Consider the following 21385-nt stretch of genomic DNA (forward strand, 5'->3'; position numbering starts at 1 on the left):
GTAGGCGGGCACTATGGTGTGGCGGGGGTAGGTGGGTATGGTGTAGGGGAGGTATGTGGGCACTGGTGGGGGTAGGCGTGCATGTAAGGGAGGTAGGTGGGCACTGGTGGGGGTAGGTGGGCACTGTGAGGTGTAGGTAGGTGGGCACCGTGCAGTGTGATGGGGGTAGGCGGGCATGGTGTGGTGGGCGGGCACTGCGCGGTGTAGTAGCCTGTAAGGTGAGACAAATGATGCTGTGCTGCACACACTGGCAGCTGTAGGGGGAGGATCACCCAGTGACCACTGTGCAGCGTATGCTCCGCATTGGCAGCAAGTTCCCCCCACTCCAGGCTGACTTCCTGCATGCTAAGAGGTGTGTCTACTGCTACCCCCCCCCCCCCCCCAAAAATTTTCTGACTTGGTCACTGACTAAATACACCTCCCCCCACCCCCCCCCCCTCTTTCCAAAGTCTAAGGGGTGTGTCTCTCACAAGTCTCCGCCTTCTCTTGCAGCTCTTCAGTCCGGCTCTGAGTGGGCTGGAACTTCCGCTTACCGACCTGGACTCCAGCCTTGCCAGTGTGAGTATTGTGGAGGAGGAGCCAATAACCCAGATATACCCACCCCCGCTGTGCCACAATCCCCTTTTTTATTTTTTTCTTAAAGTGACTCCGTCCTGAAAGTGTCACTGCAGATTGTTCCTGCAAAGATGACTCCCCTGAATCCAGCCTTGCTGGGGGTGTCGGGTTTCACCCCCCCGGTGTGTGTGTGTGTGTGTGTGTGTGTGTGTGTCCTGTAATTGGGCACTTGGAAGAGCGGGTTCAGGAGATTCTTTGGGGGGTGGTCTCTGTTTTGCCCCACTGACAAAGATATGATTGGTCTACAATTTTATTGGTCAGTTTATTATAACAGTGAGAGAATAACAAAAATATCCAGAAAAACACATTTCATAAAAGTTTTATAAATTGATTTGTATTTTAATGGTTGAAATAAGTGTTTGATCCCCCAATCAATTGGCAAGATTTCTGGCTCCCAGGTGTCTTCTATATAGGCAAACAAGCTGAGATGAGAACTCTCCTTTAAAGGGAGTGCTCCTAATCTCAGCTTGTTACCTGTATAAAAGTAGCGATCAATCAGATTCCAATCTCTCCACCATGGAGACCAAAGATCTGCCCAAGGATGTCGGGGAGAAGATTGGAGACCTCCACAAGGCTGGAATGGGCTACAAGACCATCGCCAAGCAGCTTGGTGAGAGGTGACAGCAGTTGGTGGATTATTATTCACAAATGGAAGAAACGCAAAATAACGATCGATCTCCTCGGTCTGGGGCTCCATGGAAGATCTCACCTCGTGAGGATCAATGATCAGGAGAACGGTGAGGAATCTGCCCAGAACTACACCGGAGAATCTTCTCCATGATCTCAGCTGGGACCATAGTCACCAAGAGAACAATCGGTAACACACTACACCGTGAGGGACTGAAATCCTGCAGCCCCCCGCAAGATCCCCCGCTCAGGAAATCACATGTACAGGTCCCCCCGCTCAGGAAATCACATGTACAGGTCCCCCCCGCTCAGGAAATCACATGTACAGGTCCCCCCGCTCAGGAAATCACATGTACAGGTCCCCCCGCCTCAGGAAATCACATGTACAGGTCCCCCGCTCAGGAAATCACATGTACAGGTCCCCCCGCTCAGGAAATCACATGTACAGGTCCTCTGAAGATCACTAATGACCATCGAATGATTCCGAGGAGAACCGGGGGAAGGGTTGTGGTCAGAGGAGACCAAAATCCAGATCTTTGGCATCAACTCAACTCACCGTGTTTGGAGGAGGAGGAATGCCGCCTATGACCCCAAGAACACCATCCCCACTGTCATACATGGAGGACCTATGACCCCAAGAACGCCATCCCCCACTGTCATACTGGAGACCTATGACCCCAAGAACACCACCCCCACCGTCATACATGGAGGACCTATGACCCCAAGAACACCATCCCCCACCGTCATACATGGAGGACCTATGACCCCAAGAACACCATCCCCACTGTCATACATGGAGGACCTATGACCCCAAGAACGCCATCCCCCACTGTCATACATGGAGGACCTATGACCCCAAGAACACCACCCCCCACTGTCATACATGGAGGACCTATGACCCCAAGAACACCATCCCCCACCATCATACATGGAGGACCTATGACCCCAAGAACACCACCCCCCCACTGTCATACATGGAGGACCTATGACCCCAAGAACACCATCCCCCACCATTATACATGGAGGACCATGACCCCAAGAACACCATCCCCACCATCATACATGGAGGACCTATGACCCCAATAACACCATCCCCCACCGTTATACATGGAGGACCTATGACCCCAAGAACACCATCCCCCACCGTCATACATGGAGGACTATGAACCCCAAGAACACCATCTCCCCCCCCCCCCATTATACATGGAGGGGAAACATTATGCTTTGGGGTGGTTTTTCTGCTGAGGGGACAGGACAACTTCACATCAAAGGGATGATGGACGGGGCCATGTACCATCAAATCTTGGGGAGAACCTCCTTCCTCAGCCAGGGCATTGAAGATGGATCGTGGATGGGTCTTCCAACATGACAATGACCCAAAACACATGGCCAAGGCAACAAAGGAGTGCTCAAGAAGAAGCACATTAAGGTCCTGGAGTGGCCTATCCAGTCTCCAGACCTTAATCCTATAGAAAATCTGTGGAGGGAGCTGAAGGTTTGGAGTCACCAAACGTCAGCCTGGAAATCTTAATGACTTGGAGAAGATCTGCAAAGAGGACAAAATCCCTCATGAGATGCGCGAACCTGGAGGCCAACTCCAAGAAATGTCTGACCTCTGTGATCGCCAGCAAGGGTTTCTCCACCAACTACTAAGTCATGTTCTGTGAAGGGTTCACATACTTATTTCAAAAAAGTTATAAATGGATTTGCATTTTAATGAGTGAAATTTTGTTTTTTATGGATATTATTGTTGTTGTTCTCTCTCTGTTATAATAAACTGACCAATAAAATTATAGACGATCGTTTCTCTGTCAGTGGGATAGTGTACAAAATCAGCAGCCGACCAAATACCTTTTCCCCCTCACTATATGTAAGTGGCCGCGTTGTTGCTGTGAGGTCCCCCGCCCCCCGGTCCGTATATAGTGATGCTGCAGTGACCCCTCCTACAGTGGTCTGGTTATTACATCACCGGGACTGGTCATGTGAGCATATCAGACACGCCCCCTCACTCTGCACTGACTGGAGTGTCTTTTCTCTGTGTGATGAACTGTCCGGGAGAAGACTGGGTGGAGTCTCTGTATCTGTATATGGAAAGTCATGGTTTCTCCATGGGGGACACTATGACATGGGCAGTGACATTGCTGGTTGGATGACGGATGGTAATTTTGTACTGTTGGTGTTGCAGATCCAGGATCTCCTGTCTTCCCAGGATCAGCGATCATCTGACACCGACCCAGAAGATGCCGGTATGACTTCCTCCCTGTCTGCTGTGTGTAGAGACCAGCAGCGAATGGGGTGGGGATTGGTTGGGGAGTGGCAGTGATGGGTTGGAGAGATTGGATGCAGAGGGGGCAGCTCTTGGGGGTGGCAGAGTGGTTGGATGCAGAGGGGGAGGCGGTTGGGGGTGGCAGAGTGGTTGGGTGCAGAGGGGGAGGCGGTTGGGGGTGGCAGAGTGGTTGGGTGCAGAGGGGGAGGCGGTTGGGGGTGGCAGAGTGGTTGGATGCAGAGGGGGAGGCGGTTGGGGGTGGTTGGGTGCAGAGGGGGAGGCGATTGGGGGTGGCAGAGTGGTTGGATGCAGAGGGGGAGGCGGTTGGGGGTGGCAGAGTGGTTGGGTGCAGAGGGGGAGGCGGTTGGGGGGTGGCAGAGTGGTTGGGTGCAGAGGGGGAGGCGGTTGGGGGTGGCAGAGTGGTTGGGTGCAGGGGGGGAGGCGGTGGCAGAGTGGTTGGGTGCAGGGGGGGAGGCGGTTGGGGGTGGCAGAGTGGTTGGGTGCAGGGGGGGAGGCGGTTGGGGGTGGCAGAGTGGTTGGGTGCAGGGGGGGAGGCGGTTGGGGGTGGCAGAGTGGTTGGGTGCAGGGGGGGGGAGGCGGTTGGGGGTGGCAGAGTGGTTGGGTGCAGGGGGGGAGGCGGTTGGGGGTGGCAGAGTGGTTGGGTGCAGGGGGGGAGGCGGTTGGGGGTGGCAGAGTGGTTGGGTGCAGAGGGGGAGGCGGTTGGGGGTGGCAGAGTGGTTGGGTGCAGAGGGGGAGGCGGTTGGGGGTGGCAGAGTGGTTGGGTGCAGAGGGGGAGGCGGTTGGGGGTGGCAGAGTGGTTGGGTGCAGAGGGGGCAGAGATGTTTGTATAAAAAGCCAGAACTGGTGGGTCTTCTCTATGGTGAGATCTGATTGTCTGTGTCTCCCCTCCCCCCAGGAAAGCAGATCGTACATTACACGGGGCAGCCGGTCATCCTGATGAACTCAGCCGGCTCGGATCTTCCCATTCTTCTGGAGTTGGAGGATGAAGAGGACCCCACCCTCTCCCTCCTGTCCTGGGGCTCTCAGAACAAGTCCGGGGAGTCGGGGGTCTGAGGGATGGCGCCCCCTGCAGGATGGTATAGTGACTGCTTCTTTCTCCCAGGACAATGGATTCTGATATTGCGGCTTTCCTTCTCTGCTGTGTTCAGGCGTCGCATCGCCGCTGCCACGACCTGGTTGTGTGTGTGCGGCTCTGCCGCCGTGTGCTGGGTGTACCGCTGGAGATTGAGGTCTATGAGGACAGAGCAGAATGGCACCCCCCCCAGACACTTTGCAAGGATTTCTCCCCTCCCCCACTCTCCAATCACGAAGCGGTGGCATTCCAGCTTTGCACTCATTACTATATACTGTCTGATGTCATCGTCTACCCTTTATCCGATTGGCTTATACCCTTTGTTGCCTTGGTCACACATTCTGTCTGCACTTCCTGTCCCAGCCTGACACCACTGTCACTTTATCCTATAAGACACAAGTTACACCGCATCGGGACTGGGAGGGCCCGGACCCCACTAACCTTGGGGTATGTGGCCCCTAAAGACCTGGGAGGGCCAGCAACCCTCTAACATGTATGTGACCCATGAAGTTCTGGGAAGGCCCAGACTTCAATAACCTGGGGGTATGTAAGACCTGGGAGGGCCCGGACCCCCACTATCATGTGTAACCCTACATAGTACCAGTGCAGAGACTGGGAGAAGCTTTGGTGTCTGGGTGGGCCCGAACCTCACTAGCATTAGTGTATGTGATCCCCGAAGGGTTGGAAGGGGCGGGACCCCACTAGCAAGTGTAGGTTACCCCTGTAGGTTCCTAGAAAGGGCTGGAATCCCCTAGCAAGAGCGTATGTGACCCTTGAAGGTTTGGAAGGAACAACCCAACATGAGTATGTGACCCCGAAGACATTGAAGGGCTGCCACCACCCAACATAGGTGTATATGAAATTCCTGGGTGGGCCGGGACCCCACTACTATGAGTATTTAATCCCTCGAAGGGTTGGCAGGAATGGGACCCCACTAACATCTAAGTATGTGACCCTTGAGGATAATATTAAGGTGATCACGTCTGCTGTGTAGAGCAGGACAATGGCAGCCATTATTCAGGGGAGGGGAGAGTGGGGGCGGGGGGATAGTTCTGCAGCGTCCAGCCAGGTCTAAGCACTTTAGTGTGCACAGCAGCGATTGATGCTTCTCAGTGGCCGGGGGTCCGGGCCCGGCCCTACGTACATCTAGCCGTCGCACACAATGCACCTGACAGTGGGGGTGCAGTTGAGCTGTACATACAGCAGATGGCGGCGGAAGGCTGTGATTGGCAGGCGGTGGGTGGGCGGGGCTCAGCTTTGCTCGGAGATATATTTGTATATTACACTTTGACCTGTTTATAGTGAGTTGTATTTTGGATTTTTATGAATAATCTTCTGTGTATAAATATACATTGTGTACAAACTCCATGTGTCTGCACTGCTCACTGACATACTGGGGGGGGGGGTGTGATATTACCCTTTATTTGGATAAGGAGGTTTGATTGGGGGGTATCCTGGATGAGGAGGGGGAGGTTTGGGGGATACCCTGGAGGAGGAGTTTTGGAAGGAGGTAGTTATCCTGGATGAAGAGGGAAGGAAGGACTTTGTATGAGGAGGAGGGGGTGATATTACACTTGGGGGGGGGGGGGGGTTACCCTGGATGGGGGAGGTCACCCTGCATTAGGGTGGGGGGGTACCATGGAAGAGGGGGCGGGGTCAACCTGGATGAGGAGTGGGGGGCTGTTACCCTGGGTGAGGAGGTTTGGGGTAGGGGTTTACCATGGGGGATGTCACCCTGGATAAGGATGGGGGGGGGGGTTACCTTGGAGTAGGATTGGGATGGGGGGGGGGGGTCATCCTGGATGGGGTGGTACCATGGAGAAGGAGGAGGATCACCCTGGATGAGGAGTAGGATTGTGATGGGGGGGTTACCCTGGATGAAGAGAGAAGGAAGGACTTTGTATGAGGAGGAGGTTTTGGGGGTGTTACCCTGGATGAGGAGGGAGGAAGACTAGATTTACCGTATGGGGGGGTTTACCCTTTCCCTGGATGAGTAGGGAGTAAGGATTTCCCCTTGAGGAAGGAGGTGGGGGGATTACCCTGGATGAGGAGGAAGGTTACCCCGCTGCAGGGTGGTTACTCCACTCTTTATAAAGTGGGAGTCACACCCCTCCCCCAGCTTCCAAGACAAGACATTTGTTTTAATAAATCAGAGAACTCGAAGAATGAATTTGCTGAAACGTTTATTAGAATGAACAGATTATTGATCTACAGAAACACGTCACATTCAGAAGAACGATCATCATCTCCTCCAGGAAGGCCGGGGACTCCGCCCTAAATTGTGATTGATTCCTGGGAGCACAAAGAGGAACAGGGGGATGAACACTAATTTCCCCACAAGGTGGCGACACTTCACTGCCACCAAGATGGCTGAAGGTCTTGGCGCCACCTCGTCTTCCGGAATATCACAATGTCATGTACATAATGTAACAGGCGGTCTCCTTCAGTGTATAAATGTGGATATAAATTCTGGGGTATTCTCCTAGTATGGTGGGGTATAAATTCTGGGGTATGCTCCTAGTATGGTGGGGTATAAATTCTGGGGCATGCTCCTAGTATGGTGGGGTATAAATTCCGGGGCATGCTCCTAGTATGGTGGGGTATAAATTCTGGGGCATGCTCCTAGTATGGTGGGGTATAAATTCCGGGGCATGCTCCTAGTATGGTGGGGTATAAATTCTGGGGCATGCTCCTACTAAGGTGGGGTGTAAATTCTGGGGTATTCTCCTAGTATGGTGGGGTATAAATTCTGGGGTATGCTCCTGGCACCCATCAGAGCTGAGGAAGTGTTATAGATATGCTGTGAAATGTCTTCACCATCAATCATATTACGAGTCTTCTGCCAGCACCTCATTCTACATTTAGCTAATCTCTCCCCCCCCCCCCATACTACGTATTGGACAATCTTAACCCCACTGGGTTGGCATAGACACCCCGCTCCATATTGGCCGATCTCAGCCATCATAGACATCCTTCATTCTGCATATTGTCCAATCTCGGGGGCCCAACTCCGTTGGCAAAGACCCCCTTTCTACATATTGGCTGATCTCACCCCCCCCCCCAGGTTGGCATAGACTCCCCCTTTCTACATATTGGCTGATCTCACCCCCTCAGGTTGGCATTGACTCCCCCCATTCTACATATTGGCTGATCTTAGTCCCCCTGGGTTAATGCAGACCCCCACATGCTACGTATTAGATCATCTCTGCCCCCCTGGGTTGACATAGACACCCATTACAGTTCTCAAGTTGGTTTTCCGAGTCCAGATTAGATTTTTCCTGCGGGTTGGGGGAGGGTGTATGTCCATGCTTTGTTGCTTGGATGAAGGTGATGATGTCACTGAATGATCTGCTGGGAATCATCCTCCATCTTGGGGAGTCCTATAATTCCAGCTGTGGCTCCTGGAGGCTCAAACATATCTGGCGCAGGATGGAATGGGGGCATTTAGTAGAGAAAAGGGGAATATAAGGAAGGATGAGGCACGTGTGTTGGGGGAAGGGTTGGGAGGTCAATGGGCACGATGATGAATGCTCACTTTCCAGCTGAAAGAGATGAAATTATTATTCCTTAAAGTAAGACGAAGAATCTTCCTCCCCCCCACGTCTGGTCCAATACGCCATCTGTAGAGGTCCCGGCTCTTTGTGACGTCATTCAGGACCAGTGAGCGGGCAGAAGAATAATATCTATTCCGTAACATGGAAATGGTTTCAACAAAGAGAGATGCACTTTAAAGGTACCCAAAGCCAAGAATTTTAGTTTATGGTCGGGGGGGGAGGTGTCCCTGTAGGTGAGTCCCCCCCCCCTTTCCATCTAACCATTTCCACTGGGCAAAAGCTCATCACAAAATCACACATTTTATTCTACAATAGTCACCTTCCAATGGGGACCTTTAACTTCAGAGAGAGCTCCCTTTACCACCTCTTGTGATTCTAGGACAGGAAGTGAATCCTTCCACCGGTACATACAAGAAAAAACCTGGCAGGGATTCCAACCCTTCCATACTCCATGAAAAAAAAAAACCCCACTGTGCTATATCCAGTATAACCATTGATTGCTCACTGTGTATTATTTAGAAATATGTAAAGCAAGTTTCTCCATTGTCAGACCCAGAATGTGGCCCCGTGTGTTCTCCCCAATGGTTTTTATTAGAAGATTTGCCTTACAAAAGACTGAATTCAAAAATGTCAGAAATTCCTTCTGCGCTGAAGCCTTGTCTGGGCTCTGGGTCGTACCCATTGCCATCCTAAGTATGAGGGGAAAAATAGGGCCTGAAGCCATGTTTGGGCTCTGGGCCGGACCCATGGCCATACTAAGTATGAGGAAGAATAGGAGCTGAAATCTTGTCTCAGTGCTGTACTTGGACCCATGGCCATCCTAAATATAGGGAAGGATAGGACCTGAAGCCATGTTTGGGCCCTGTGCCAGACCCATGGCCATCCTAAATATAGGGAAGGATAGGACCTGAAGCCATGTTTTGGCCCTGTGCCAGACCCATGGCCATACTAAATATGGGGAAGGTTAGGACCTGAAGCCATGTTCAGGCCCTGCGCCAGACCCATGGCCATACTAAATATGGGGAAGGTTAGGACCTGAAGCCATGTTCAGGCCCTGCGCCAGACCCATGGCCATACTAAATATGGGGAAGGTTAGGACCTGAAGCCATGCTTGGGCCCTGTGCCAGACCCATGGCTATACTAAATATGGGGAAGGTTAGGACCTGAAGCTGGGTTCAGGCCCTATGCCAGATCCAAGGCCATACTAAATATGGGGAAGGTTAGGACCTGAAGCCATGTTCAGGCCCTGCGCCGGACCCATGGCCATACTAAATATGGGGAAGGTTAGGACCTGAAGCCATGCTTGGGCCCTGTGCCAGACCCATGGCTATACTAAATATGGGGAAGGTTAGGACCTGAAGCTGGGTTCAGGCCCTGTGCCAGACCCATGGCCATACTAAATATGGGGAAGGATAGGACCTGAAGCCATGTTTGGGCCCTGCGCCGGACCCATGGCCATACTAAATATGGGGAAGGTTAGGACCTGAAGCTGTTTTTGGGCCTTTGCTGGTTCCATGGCCATCCCAAGTATGATGAGGAATAGAGCCTGAAGCCTTATGTGGGCCCTGTGCTGGACCCGTGGCCACCCTAAGTATAAGGAGGAATAGAGCCTGAAGCCTTGTCTAGGCCCTGTGCTGTCCACTACAGCAGACAAATAAACTTTGAGTCACACAAACCCCCCCTCCTGTACGTTCTGCCCTCTGGAGGAACCAGGGCTGTCCCCTGCTGAACACCAGCCCTTTCTCCCTCCTCAGCTCCTGTGCATTATGCCCTCTGGAGGAAGTTTCTCATTCTTCTGTGCAGTCCCTTGGGGTTGATATTGTCATTGCAGTGACTGATCACCATACTGCAGGTTATCTTCTCTGTGACCGTTTTCCATGCTTTACCAGCTCAGCACCAGACACAAGCCCCTTTGTGTAAATGGATTGTTCTAGATTGATGGGTCAGTCCAGAGGACTACAGTAGGTCCAGGGGCCAGGGTGCACTTTATGATCTCAACATTTTACTCTGATTTACCCTAAAGAACCATGCCAGGTTTATATTCATTACCTGGAAGTGTGAACGACTCCTGGGACTCGGGATCCTCATCTGGAAATAGAATAAAATGTGTAAACAAGAGTTGCGGGATCTACGAGAACGATCGTCTGATTGGTATGGTGATCGTTTAGTGTCTTACTTTCTTTAGACTCCAGAGATTCGGCGGGGATGTCCAGGACAGAACCTACCAAAGAGATAAAACGTCAGCGGAGATCCAACCAATCACATCTCACCATCTGGATCCTGGATGAATGTAAACTGTGGAGGCCAAACCCCCATCATCCAGCATGACCCCTACTGTGCAGGGTACTCCCCTTCTCCTACAAGACCCCAATGTTTTGGTGGGAGTAGAGTGCCTTGTGTGGGAAGGAGGAGTCCATGCCAGGGATGAGGACCATGAAATCTTACAGGACAAGAGAAGTGGTACTGTGTACAGGCCAAGAACAGATACCGAGAATTACACCTGGCAAGACAGGACAAGAGAAAATTCTTACCCCATAATGGTACTCTACCCTATTGATCCTGCACACTGCCCTTATATCCAACCGACCCCCTGTACGCTGCCCTGCATCCTACCGACCCCTGCATGCTGCTCTACCTGCTACCGCCCCCCTGTACTCTGCCCTGCATCCTACTAACTCCCCCCATACTCTGCCCTGCATCCTACCGACCCCCCCCCGTACGCTGCCCTGCATCCCACCGACCCCCCTGTACTCTGAAGTGCATCCTACTGAGCCCTGCATGCTGCTCTACCTCCTACCAACCCCCCTGTATGTTTCCCTGCATCCTACCAACCCCCCGTACGCTACTCTGCATCCTACCGACCCCCCCCGTACGCTACCCTGCATCCTACCGACCCCCCGTAGGCTGCCCTGCATCCTACCGACCCCCGTGTAGGCTGCCCTGCATCCTACCGACCCCCGTGTAGGCTGCCCTGCATCCTACCGACCCCCCCCCCTGTAGGCTGCCCTGCATCCTACCGACCCCCCCCCCCCTGTACGCTGCCCTGCATCCTACCGACCCCCCCTGTACGCTACCCTGCATCCTACCGACCCCCCGTAGGCTGCCCTGCATCCTACCGACCCCCGTGTAGGCTGCCCTGCATCCTACCGACCCCCCCCCCCCTGTACGCTGCCCTGCATCCTACCGACCCCCCCTGTACGCTGCCCTGCATCCTACCGACCCCCCCTGTACGCTGCCCTGCATCCTACCGACCCCCCCCTGTACGCTGCCCTGCATCCTACCGACCCCCCCCTGTACGCTGCCCTGCATCCTACCGACCCCCCCCTGTACGCTGCCCTGCATCCTACCGACCCCCCCTGTACGCTGCCCTGCATCCTACCGACCCCCCCCCCTGTACGCTGCCCTGCGTCCTACCGACCCCCCCCCCCCCGTACGCTGCCCTGCGTCCTACCGACCCCCCCCCGTACGCTGCCCTGCGTCCTACCGACCCTCCCCCCCCCGTACGCTGCCCTGCGTCCTACCGACCCCCCCGTACGCTGCCCTGCGTCCTACCGACCCCCCCGTACGCTGCCCTGCATCCTACCGACCCCCCCCCCCGTACGCTGCCCTGCATCCTACCGACCCCCCCCGTACGCTGCCCTGCATCCTACCAACCCCCCTGTACGCTGCCCTGCATCCTTCTTGCATTGGCCACACAGCCAGGCCTATGCCTCGTGTGATTTAGCCTGCAGTACCAGATGCAGAAGAATAACAGTGAAAGAAGGGCGCACTGCCGTAGCTCATTACCAAAATGTATTTTATTCCAAATAAAAGTAAGAAGGGTCGTACTCACAAACGTAGAATAATGGAACGTCACAACACAGGCAGATGTGAACGATTGCCCTCAGGTCAGATGTAGATGGCCAGTGATGCCGGAGGACCAGGCGGTGTTGGAAAACTGACGCGTTTCGAGGGAGAATCCTCTTCCTCTGAGCCAAAGTGATGAATGTCCTCTGAGGGCGATCGTTCTCATCGGCCTGTGCTGTGACGTCCCTTGATACTACGTTTGTATGTACAAATATTGTTACTTTTATTTGGAATAAAATGTATTTTGGTCATGCCCTAGGAGGGCGGCGCGCCCTTCTCTCCTTATTATGTTCTAAGAACACCGATTGTCGCAAGGAGGGCAGCAAGACCGATGGTGTAGAAAGAAGTGGTCTGTAGCAGCCCCGGGCCCACTACCCAAGTGCAGGACAATTACATTGCGATGAAGCGTTTGTGCCGTATCGGTGGTTCTGCCTTCATGATGGACTCCGGCATCAGCCGCTTGTGGGTGACCAATCACTCCCCAGAATTTTAATATGATCGTTCGATCTCCTCCGTGTTCTTCACGTAGATCTCCACCTCTGAAGATTGCCTACCCCGGTCTATACATTACATGGGAGAGGTGTGCCATCTAGTGACCACTCCTGGTACACACCATCGAGCTGTGGGCCCCAATCATGGCTGAGAGGTGCCAGGCTTATCTACAGCCAATCGAATCACCAGGAACCAGTGACATCAGCACATGTAAGGCAGGCAGACCCGGTATTGGTCCTCACCTGCCGGTGCGCTCTCCACGTTCTCGCTGTTGTTCTCGCTGTTGGACGACTCGCTGTTGGATGAAGCACTCTCTGCCGTTCCGTCCGTCTGCAGCCTCTGACCTCCCGGGAAGCTGACCGGACCCTCTGTGGAGGAGAGGAGAGAGTGAATCCCGAGGATAGACATGACCCAGGGAGGGGCTGTGTGACCGGAGCTTACCTGAGGGTGGGGGCGTGGTCTCCGGCAGGGAATTGGCATCAGCTGGAAGACAGAAAATACCAAAGAGTACCCGTCATCAATGGTTACCTCCAACCACCCAACCACGGTCTGCCACATCAGAGCCCAACCACCGCCCGCCGCATCAGAGCCCAACCACCGCCCGCCGCATCAGAGCCCAACCGCCGCATCAGAGCCCAACCGCCGCCCGCCGCATCAGAGCCCAACCACCGCCCGCCGCATCAGAGCCCAACCACCGCCCGCCGCATCAGAGCCCAACCACAGTCCACCGCATCAGAGCCCAACCGCCGCCCGCCGCATCAGAGCCCAACCGCCGCCCGCCGCATCAGAGCCCAACCACCGCCCGCCGCATCAGAGCCCAACCGCCGCATCAGAGCCCAACCGCCGCCCGCCGCATCAGAGCCCAACCGCCGCCCGCCGCATCAGAGCCCAACCACCGCCCGCCGCATCAGAGCCCAACCACCGCCCGCCGCATCAGAGCCCAACCACAGTCCACCGCATCAGAGCCCAACCGCCGCCCGCCGCATCAGAGCCCAACCGCCGCCCGCCGCATCAGAGCCCAACCACCGCCCGCCGCATCAGAGCCCAACCACCACATCAGAGCCCAACCACCACATCAGAGCCCAACCACCACATCAGAGCCCAACTCCCCCCCTCTGCTGGACTACAGAACACCTCCGCCATCCTCATCCCCATAACTCCCCCTCTGCTGGACTACAGAACACCTCCGCCATCCTCAACTCCCCCCTTCTCTGCTGGACTACAGAACACCTCTGTCATCCTCATCCCCATAACTCTCCCTCTGCTGGGCTACAGAACACCTCCGCCATCCTCATCCCCATAACTCCCCCTCTGCTGGAATACAGAACACTTCCGCCATCCTCAACTCCCCCCTTCTCTGCAGGACTACAGAACACCTCTGCCATCCTCATAACTCTCCCTCTCCGCTGGGCTACAGAACACCTCCGCCATCCTCATCCCCATAACTCCCCCCTCTGCTGGACTACAGAACACCTCCGCCATCCTCAACCCCCCCTTCTCTGCTGGACTACAGAACACCTCCCCCGTCCTCATAACTCCCCCTCTCTGCTGGACTACAGAACACCTCCGCCATCCTCATAACTCCCCCTTCTTTACTGGACTACAGAACACCTCTGTCATCCTCAACTCCCCCTTCTCTGCTGGACTACAGAACACCTTCGCCATCCTCATAACCCCCCTCTTCTGGGCTACAGAACACCTCCGTCATCCTCATCCCCATAACTCCCCGTCTCTGCTGGGCTACAGATCACTTCCGCCATCCTCATCTCCATCCCCATAACTCCCCCCTCTGCTGGACTACAGAACACCTCCGCCATCCTCAACTCCCCCTTCTCTGCTGCACTACAGAACACCTCCGCCATCCTCACCCCCCATAACTCCCCCCTCTCTGCTGGACTACAGAACACCTCCGTCATCCTCAACTCCCCCTCTCTGCTGGACTACAGAACACCTCCGCCATCCTCATAACTCCCCCTTCTCTACTGGAGTACAGAACACCTCTGCCATCCTCTACTCCCCCTTCTCTGTTGGACTACAGAACATCTCCGCCATCCTCATAACCCCCCTCTTCTGGGCTACAGAACACCTCCGTCATCCTCATCCCCCATAACTCTCGGTCTCTGCTGGGCTACAGAACACCTCCGCCATCCTCATAACTCCCCCTTCTCTGCTGGACTACAGAACACTTCCGCCATGCTCATCCCCATAACTCTCCCTCTCCGCTGGACTACAGAACACCTCCACCATCCTCATCCCCATAACCCCCCCTCTGCTAGGCTACAGAACACATCCGCCATCCTCAACTCCCCCCTCTCTGCCAGACTACAGAACACCTCCGCCATCCTCAACTGGGCTTCGGAACACCTCTGCCATCCTCAACTCCCCCCTTCTCTGCTGGACTACAGAACACCTCTGTCATCCTCATAACCCCCTCTCTGTCAGACTACAGAACACCTCCGCCATCCTCAACTCTCCCCTCTCTGTCGGACTACAGAACACCCCTCTTGCACTTCTCCTGTACTGGACTACAGAACACCCACTCCTCTCCATAACCCCTCTCAATAATCCCTCCTCTACTTCTCTGCTGGACTACAGAACATCGCCCTCCATAACCCCTCCTCTACTGCACAACAAAACACCTCCCCTCTCCATAACACCTTCTCTACTTTTTTCCCTCTCAATAATCCCTCTTCTACTGGACTACAGAACACCCCCCCACACAACCCCTTCACTTCTCATCTTTGTAACATAATAGAGGCGGTGTTCTGTAGTCCAGGAGGGAACACTCATGCAGGCCTGACAACACTGCTTGGGATTGCAGTGCAGCGGAGGTGGGGTGGTCAGCCCACAGGAAGTCAGGAGCTCACTGGATTTCTGGCCTTTTAACCCTTTCCTGGCAGGACGGGGGCGGGGTCTATTCTGTGCTGCCACATGCATGTGATGACTGGGACGCCCAAACACCCCGGAGTTTACAATCTCTTAAAGGACCAGCAGGGAGCTGTCGGGGAGGGGATAAAGAGACAAACTGGGGGTAGGGGGGGCCACAGAACTGCCCCCGGTGAGGGTGGAGATTTGAGCCACAGTTTTAATGCCCCTCAGACACTCCCCTGACCCATTTATGTTAGTGGGGGGCTTTTCATGGTTAAGAAAAGGAAGTGAGGAGACAATAGATCACCTTCCTGTCAACTAACCTCTGAAAAGTGATCCACCGCAGATTGGTTATCAGAGGGGTGGGAAGAGTTGTTGCCGATGTGAATGAGCCTCCCCATCGCTAAATCCATGACAGACACAATCAACAGATCTACTCCAAGCGGTCATCGGATCGACACCAACCACCCAACCGGTCATCGGACCGACACCAACCACCCAACCGGTCATCGGACCGACACCAACCACCCAACCGGTCATCGGACCGACACCAACCACCCAACCGGTCATCGGACCGACACCAACCACCCAACCGGTCATCGGACCTACACCAACCACCCAACCGGTCATCGGACCGACACCAACCACCCAACCGGTCATCGGACCTACACCAACCACCCAAACGGTCATCGGACCGACACCAACCACCCAACCGGTCATCGGACCGACACCAACCACCCAACCGGTCATCGGACCGACACCAACCACCCAACCCGTCATCGGACCTACACCAACCACCCAAACGGTCATCGGACCTACACCAACCACCCAAACGGTCATCGGACCTACACCAACCACCCAAACGGTCATCGGACCTACACCAACCACCCAAACGGTCATTGGACCTACACCAACCACCCAAACGGTCATCGGACCTACACCAACCACCCAAACGGTCATCGGACCTACTCCAACCACCCAAACGGTCATCGGACCTACTCCAACCACCCAACCGGTCATCGGACCTACACCAACCACCCAACCGGTCATCGGACCATCACCAACCACCCAAACGGTCATCGGACCATCACCAACCGGTCATCGGACCTACACCAACCACCCAACCAGTCATCGGACTGACACCAACCACCCAACCGGTCATCGGACCGACACCAACCACCCAAACGGTCATCGGACCGACACCAACCACCCAAACGGTCATCGGACCGACACCAACCACCCAAACGGTCATCGGACCGACACCAACCACCCAAACGGTCATCGGACCGACACCAACCACCCAACCGGTCATCGGACCGACACCAACCACCCAACCGGTCATCGGACCTACACCAACCACCCAACCGGTCATCGGACCGACACCAACCACCCAAACGGTCATCGGACCTACACCAACCACCCAACCGGTCATCGGACCGACACCAACCACCCAACCGGTCATCGGACCTACATCACCCAACCAGTAATCGGACCGACACCAACCACCCAACCAGTCACTGGGACCAGGGCCGGTGCTACCACTAGGCAGCTGCCTAGAGTGTACTGCTGCCTAGGGGCGCCCAGCTGCTGGTTTCCCTCCCCGTCTGCATGCTCTGCAGTCTGCAGTATGTAACTAACTCAGTCCGACTGGTAGTGTAATTAGAATTGCAGCGCAGCACTGGAGCGCTTGAGGAAGCAGAGCCAATGCTTCCTGTATAGAGGCGCCTTCTGGCACATGGGCAGGGAAAAGGGAGTGGAGTCATGGGTGGAGACAATGGGGGCAACAAAATTAGGTTTCACCTAGGCTGTCAAAAATCCTTGTACCAGCCCTGACTGGGCCTACTCCAAACCACCCAACCAGTCATCGGACCTACTCCAACCAACCAACCGGTCATCGGACCTACTCCAACCACTCAACCGGTCATCGGACCTACTCCAACCATCCATCGGACCTACATCACCCAACCAGTCATCGGACCTACGCCACCCAACCAACCAGTCATCGGACCTACGCCACCCAACCAACCAGTCATCGGACCTACGCCACCCAACCAACCAGTCATCGGACCTTCGCCACCCAACCAACCAGTCATCGGACCTACGCCACCCAACCAACCAGTCATCGGACCTACGCCACCCAACCAACCAGTCATCGGACCTACGCCACCCAACCAACCAGTCATCGGACCTACGCCACCCAACCAACCAGTCATCGGACCTACGCCACCCAACCAACCAGTCATCGGACCTACGCCAACCACCCAACCAGTCATCGGGCCTACACCAACCACCCAACCAGTCATCGGGCCTACACCAACCACCCAACCAGTCATCGGGCCTACACCAACCACCCAACCAGTCATCGGGCCTACACCAACCAACCATCAGACCTACACCAACCACCCAACCAGTCATCGGGCTGACACCAACCACCCATCGGGCCGACACCAACCACCCATCGGGCCGACACCAACCACCCATCGGGCCGACACCAACCACCCAACCAGTCATCGGGCCCACACCAACCAGTCATCGGGCCCACACCAACCACCCAACCAGTCATCGGGCCTACATCAACCACCCAACCAGTCATCGGGCCTACAGCAACCACCCATCGGGCCTACAGCAACCACCCAACCAGTCATCGGGCCTACAGCAACCACCCAACCAGTCATCGGGCCTACAGCAACCACCCAACCAGTCATTGGGCCTACACCAACCACCCATCGGGCCTACACCAACCACCCATCGGGCCTACACCAACCACCCATCAGGCCTACACTAACCACCCAACCAGTCATCGGGCCTACACCAACCAGTCATCGGGCCTACACCAACCACCCAACCAGTCATCGGGCCTACACCAACCAGTCATCGGGCCTACACCAACCACCCAACCAGTCATCGGGCCTACACCAACCACCCAACCAGTCATCCGGCCTACACCAACCACCCAACCAGTCATTGGACCTACACCAACCAGTCGTCGGGCCCACACCAACCAGTCATCGGACCTACACCAACCACCCAACCAGTCATTGGGCCTACACCAACCAGTCGTCGGGCCTACACCAACCAGTCGTCGGGCCTACACCAACCACCCAACCAGTCATCGGAACCTACTCCAAATGATCTTCCCATGGATACAATGTAACCTCTCTGATACTAGAATTATTCATATTGGGCAAGATACTTTGTAACTATCATGTCATTTGTACTTGAATGAGACTCTAGAAATGTGAAGTTCTAGGCCCGCCCCCATCCCCAACCGTCAATATTGGGGATTAGGAATAACAATAAATGAGTGGACACCATGGAATCCATGCCATAATAATCCCAAGCTGATCGCCATATAGAGTGGGACATTCCATCTCATCCAGGGGGTGACCACGCTGCTGTGCGATTTCCGTGCAGCGCGGAGAGCGTTGTCACCCGGTTACAGGAAGGGGAATATCTGATCTCCAGGCGGGATCACCAGGAAATCTACATTACGGGGGAGGGGTTCATGTACTGACAGATCTCATTTCTATCCGATTGATCGTTTGATTTCTCCACAATAGTATTTTAAGCACAAAGTGCGATCGCCCCGGCAGCCAATCAGAATCTGTGGTATCCTGGGCTGACTTGTGGCTCGTCCATTCCCCACCCCCTCCTCCCCCCAAATCCCCGCACAATGAGGCCCCTGTGGGGGAGTAGAGGGGCCCCCAGCGATACGAGACACAAAGGGCCACTCTACCAGGATGGACCCTGAAAGACGATCGTCCCGTCCTCCTCCGGCCGGGAACACGGCGGTTTTGTGTCTGCCCGCTGAAGCGAAGGACAGTCGGGGTCAGGAGGAAATCCAAGACGTTTCAGTTTGTGACCTTCAATCCGAAATTCAACCTCCAGAATAATCCGAGACGAGAAAGAGAGCGAAGAGGAGGAGGGCGAGGATCGGAGATTTTCCATCACCGCGTCCGATCGCCTAGGAGAACTTCTGGGGAATCAAAGGGTCTTTATTGCCACAAATCCCCACCATGGGGTAGACTGGACAGGGGGGAGGGGAGTCCTCTATAGCCCACATGTAGGGATATGCCGATCGGTCTGCAGATTGGAAATCCAGCCGCACAGCTGACAAAATCGTCATCAGATTTCCACAGCTGCCATACACCGTACAATCTGATTGTACAATCTGCTCTATATCTACCACCAGCTGTGCAGTACAAGGACCGGCCTGATTGAACGGATTAAGATTTGTCCTCATAGTGATTGTATAGTGTATGGCCACATATTTCCTCCAATCAAATTGGAAGATGTGTAGGTGGAGCTATAAAAGAAGGGGGCACCAGTCATATTTCAGGAGAGGAGTGATGGGGGAGCAAAATATCACCCTGAGATAGACGAGACTGCAACCCCCGAGAACACACTGGAGAGATTGACCTCCACACCAACCAACCCACCCATCTATTATGTCTGTAGATCTCCCAATCTTCACCCCTGGGGGGCGTCCCTTATATCCCCACCCTGGGGGGGGGGGGCCGTCCCTTATATCCCCACCCTGGGGGGGGGGGCGTCCCTTATATCCCCACCCTGGGGGGATCGTCCCTTATATCCCCCCTGAGGGTCCTGAGCTGTGATCCCCCATAGTGCACCTCTGTACTCACAATTAGGGGGCCGTCCCCTATATCCCCCTGCTCCAATTACCCCTACCCCCTGGGGTCATGAGCTGTGATCCCCCATACTCACCCTTGGGGGGCCGTCCCTTATATCCCCCCTCCCCCTGAGCTGTGATACCCCATAGCGCTCCCCCCGAGGGCCTTGAGCTTTGATCCCCCATAGCTCTCCCCCATACTCACCCTTGGGGGCCCATCCCTTATATCACCCCTCCCCCCCGGGGCCCTGAGCTATGATTCCCCCACAATCTCCCTTGGGGCCCTTCCTCTTTATCCCCCCTGGGGCCCTGAGCTGTGATCCCCCATACCCCTCCTTGGGGGGCCCCATTCCCTGTATCCCCCCTCCCTGTGTAATGGAGAGGAGAAGGGGGGTGTTCTGTAGTCTTGTCCTAGGGTGACAACACCGCTCCTCCATAGAGGAAGTAGCCGGGGAAAGTAAAGAAAACCAATGCAAAGACGGGGGGGCATTGTACAAGGAAGGAAGAGATTTGATTGGATGATGACTGAGCTCTTCATGTAAATGGAGGTTATATAGAATCTAAAAATCTGTCATCCCCCCCCCCCCCCCCCCCCCCCGAGTAGTGTCACCAGAAGACATCCCACGCGGTGTCACTCACTTGGCTGCGGAGAGTCGGTCACTTCCTCGTTCTCTGCGGAGAGAAAAATCATCATCAGCAAAGAGCAGAAACCCCATCCCCCACCCCCAATATCAGATGTACTGCCACCTGGAGAATGGGTGGGGCAGGGACCCCATTGGAGGATTGGTGGTCATATGTCAGGAAGTGACATCATATGTTCAAGAAGACACGCCCCACAAATAGGAGATGACATCACCACCACTCCTCCATTCATTCTGTAACATTCCTTCTTGCACCCCATTATTACAGAATGAATGGAGGAGCGGCATGAGAATGGCTTCACCATCTCCACCTCAGCCAATCAGAGGAAGCCTTGTATTATTTGACATCATACAAGGGTTGCTTCCTATGAATGGTTGAGCGGTACTCGGCCCCACTCAGTATTGTTCTAGCAGCAGACGTCCCCCTCCCGCCGCCGTACACTGGATGGAGCCGATACTCCATATACATTATACAGCTGGATCGAGAGTTCTCTCCAGGTCAAACGTTTCTCATTAAGTCAGCAAAATACCTCATTATGGCCACTAGATGGAGCTGATAATCACAAGAAATAAGTATTTGTTTCCTATCTGCTCCATCTAATGGCCATAATGAGGTATTTTCCCAATTCATTCCATTCTGAATTAATGAATAACATTCAACCTGGAGAGAAAAGTTCATTATAGGCGTGTTCATGGTGAAAGAACCCACAATCCCTGGATATTGATACATCGTGTATACAGCAGGGAAAATAT

The 21385-nt window shown here is 54.6% G+C and overlaps 2 protein-coding genes across 2 annotated transcripts; one reads left to right on the forward strand and one right to left on the reverse strand.

The window, feature by feature from the left end:
• Positions 1 to 492: 492 nt before the first annotated feature.
• On the forward strand, positions 493 to 5965 carry HSF1 (heat shock transcription factor 1; the record flags this gene model as incomplete). Its single annotated transcript, XM_077490497.1, is given in 3 exon segments — positions 493 to 558; positions 3428 to 3488; positions 4425 to 5965. Coding segments are annotated over 3 exon segments (285 nt in total), but the record flags the coding sequence as incomplete, so codon positions are not given.
• Positions 5966 to 6767: 802 nt separating this feature from the next.
• Positions 6768 to 20725, reverse strand: LOC143995794 (uncharacterized). The gene is made up of 6 exons (XM_077490505.1): positions 20631 to 20725; positions 12935 to 12976; positions 12736 to 12861; positions 10332 to 10376; positions 10205 to 10243; positions 6768 to 8143 (listed from the first exon to the last, which is right to left on the reverse strand). The coding sequence occupies exons 1-6, from the start codon at positions 20683 to 20685 to the stop codon at positions 8133 to 8135; spliced, it is 318 nt and encodes a 105-aa protein (XP_077346631.1). The 5' UTR covers positions 20686 to 20725; the 3' UTR covers positions 6768 to 8132.
• Between the last annotated feature and the right edge of the window lie 660 nt (positions 20726 to 21385).

Source organism: Lithobates pipiens, unplaced genomic scaffold, assembly GCF_037356315.1.
Source record: "Lithobates pipiens isolate NorthernLeopardFrog02 unplaced genomic scaffold, aLitPip1_a1.2 Scaffold_19, whole genome shotgun sequence".
NCBI classification, from domain to species: domain Eukaryota; kingdom Metazoa; phylum Chordata; class Amphibia; order Anura; family Ranidae; genus Lithobates; species Lithobates pipiens.

Coding starts and splice junctions, on each gene's coding strand:
- LOC143995794 (XM_077490505.1), bottom strand. CDS start 20,685: ATGATGATTTTTCTCTCCGCAGAGAACGAGGAAGTGACCGACTCTCCG. Junction 12,977..20,630: donor GACCGACTCTCCGCAGCCAA/GTGAGTGACACC, acceptor TCTGTCTTCCAG/CTGATGCCAATTCCCTGCCG. Junction 10,377..12,735: donor CGTGGAGAGCGCACCGGCAG/GTGAGGACCAAT, acceptor TCTCTTTGGTAG/GTTCTGTCCTGGACATCCCC.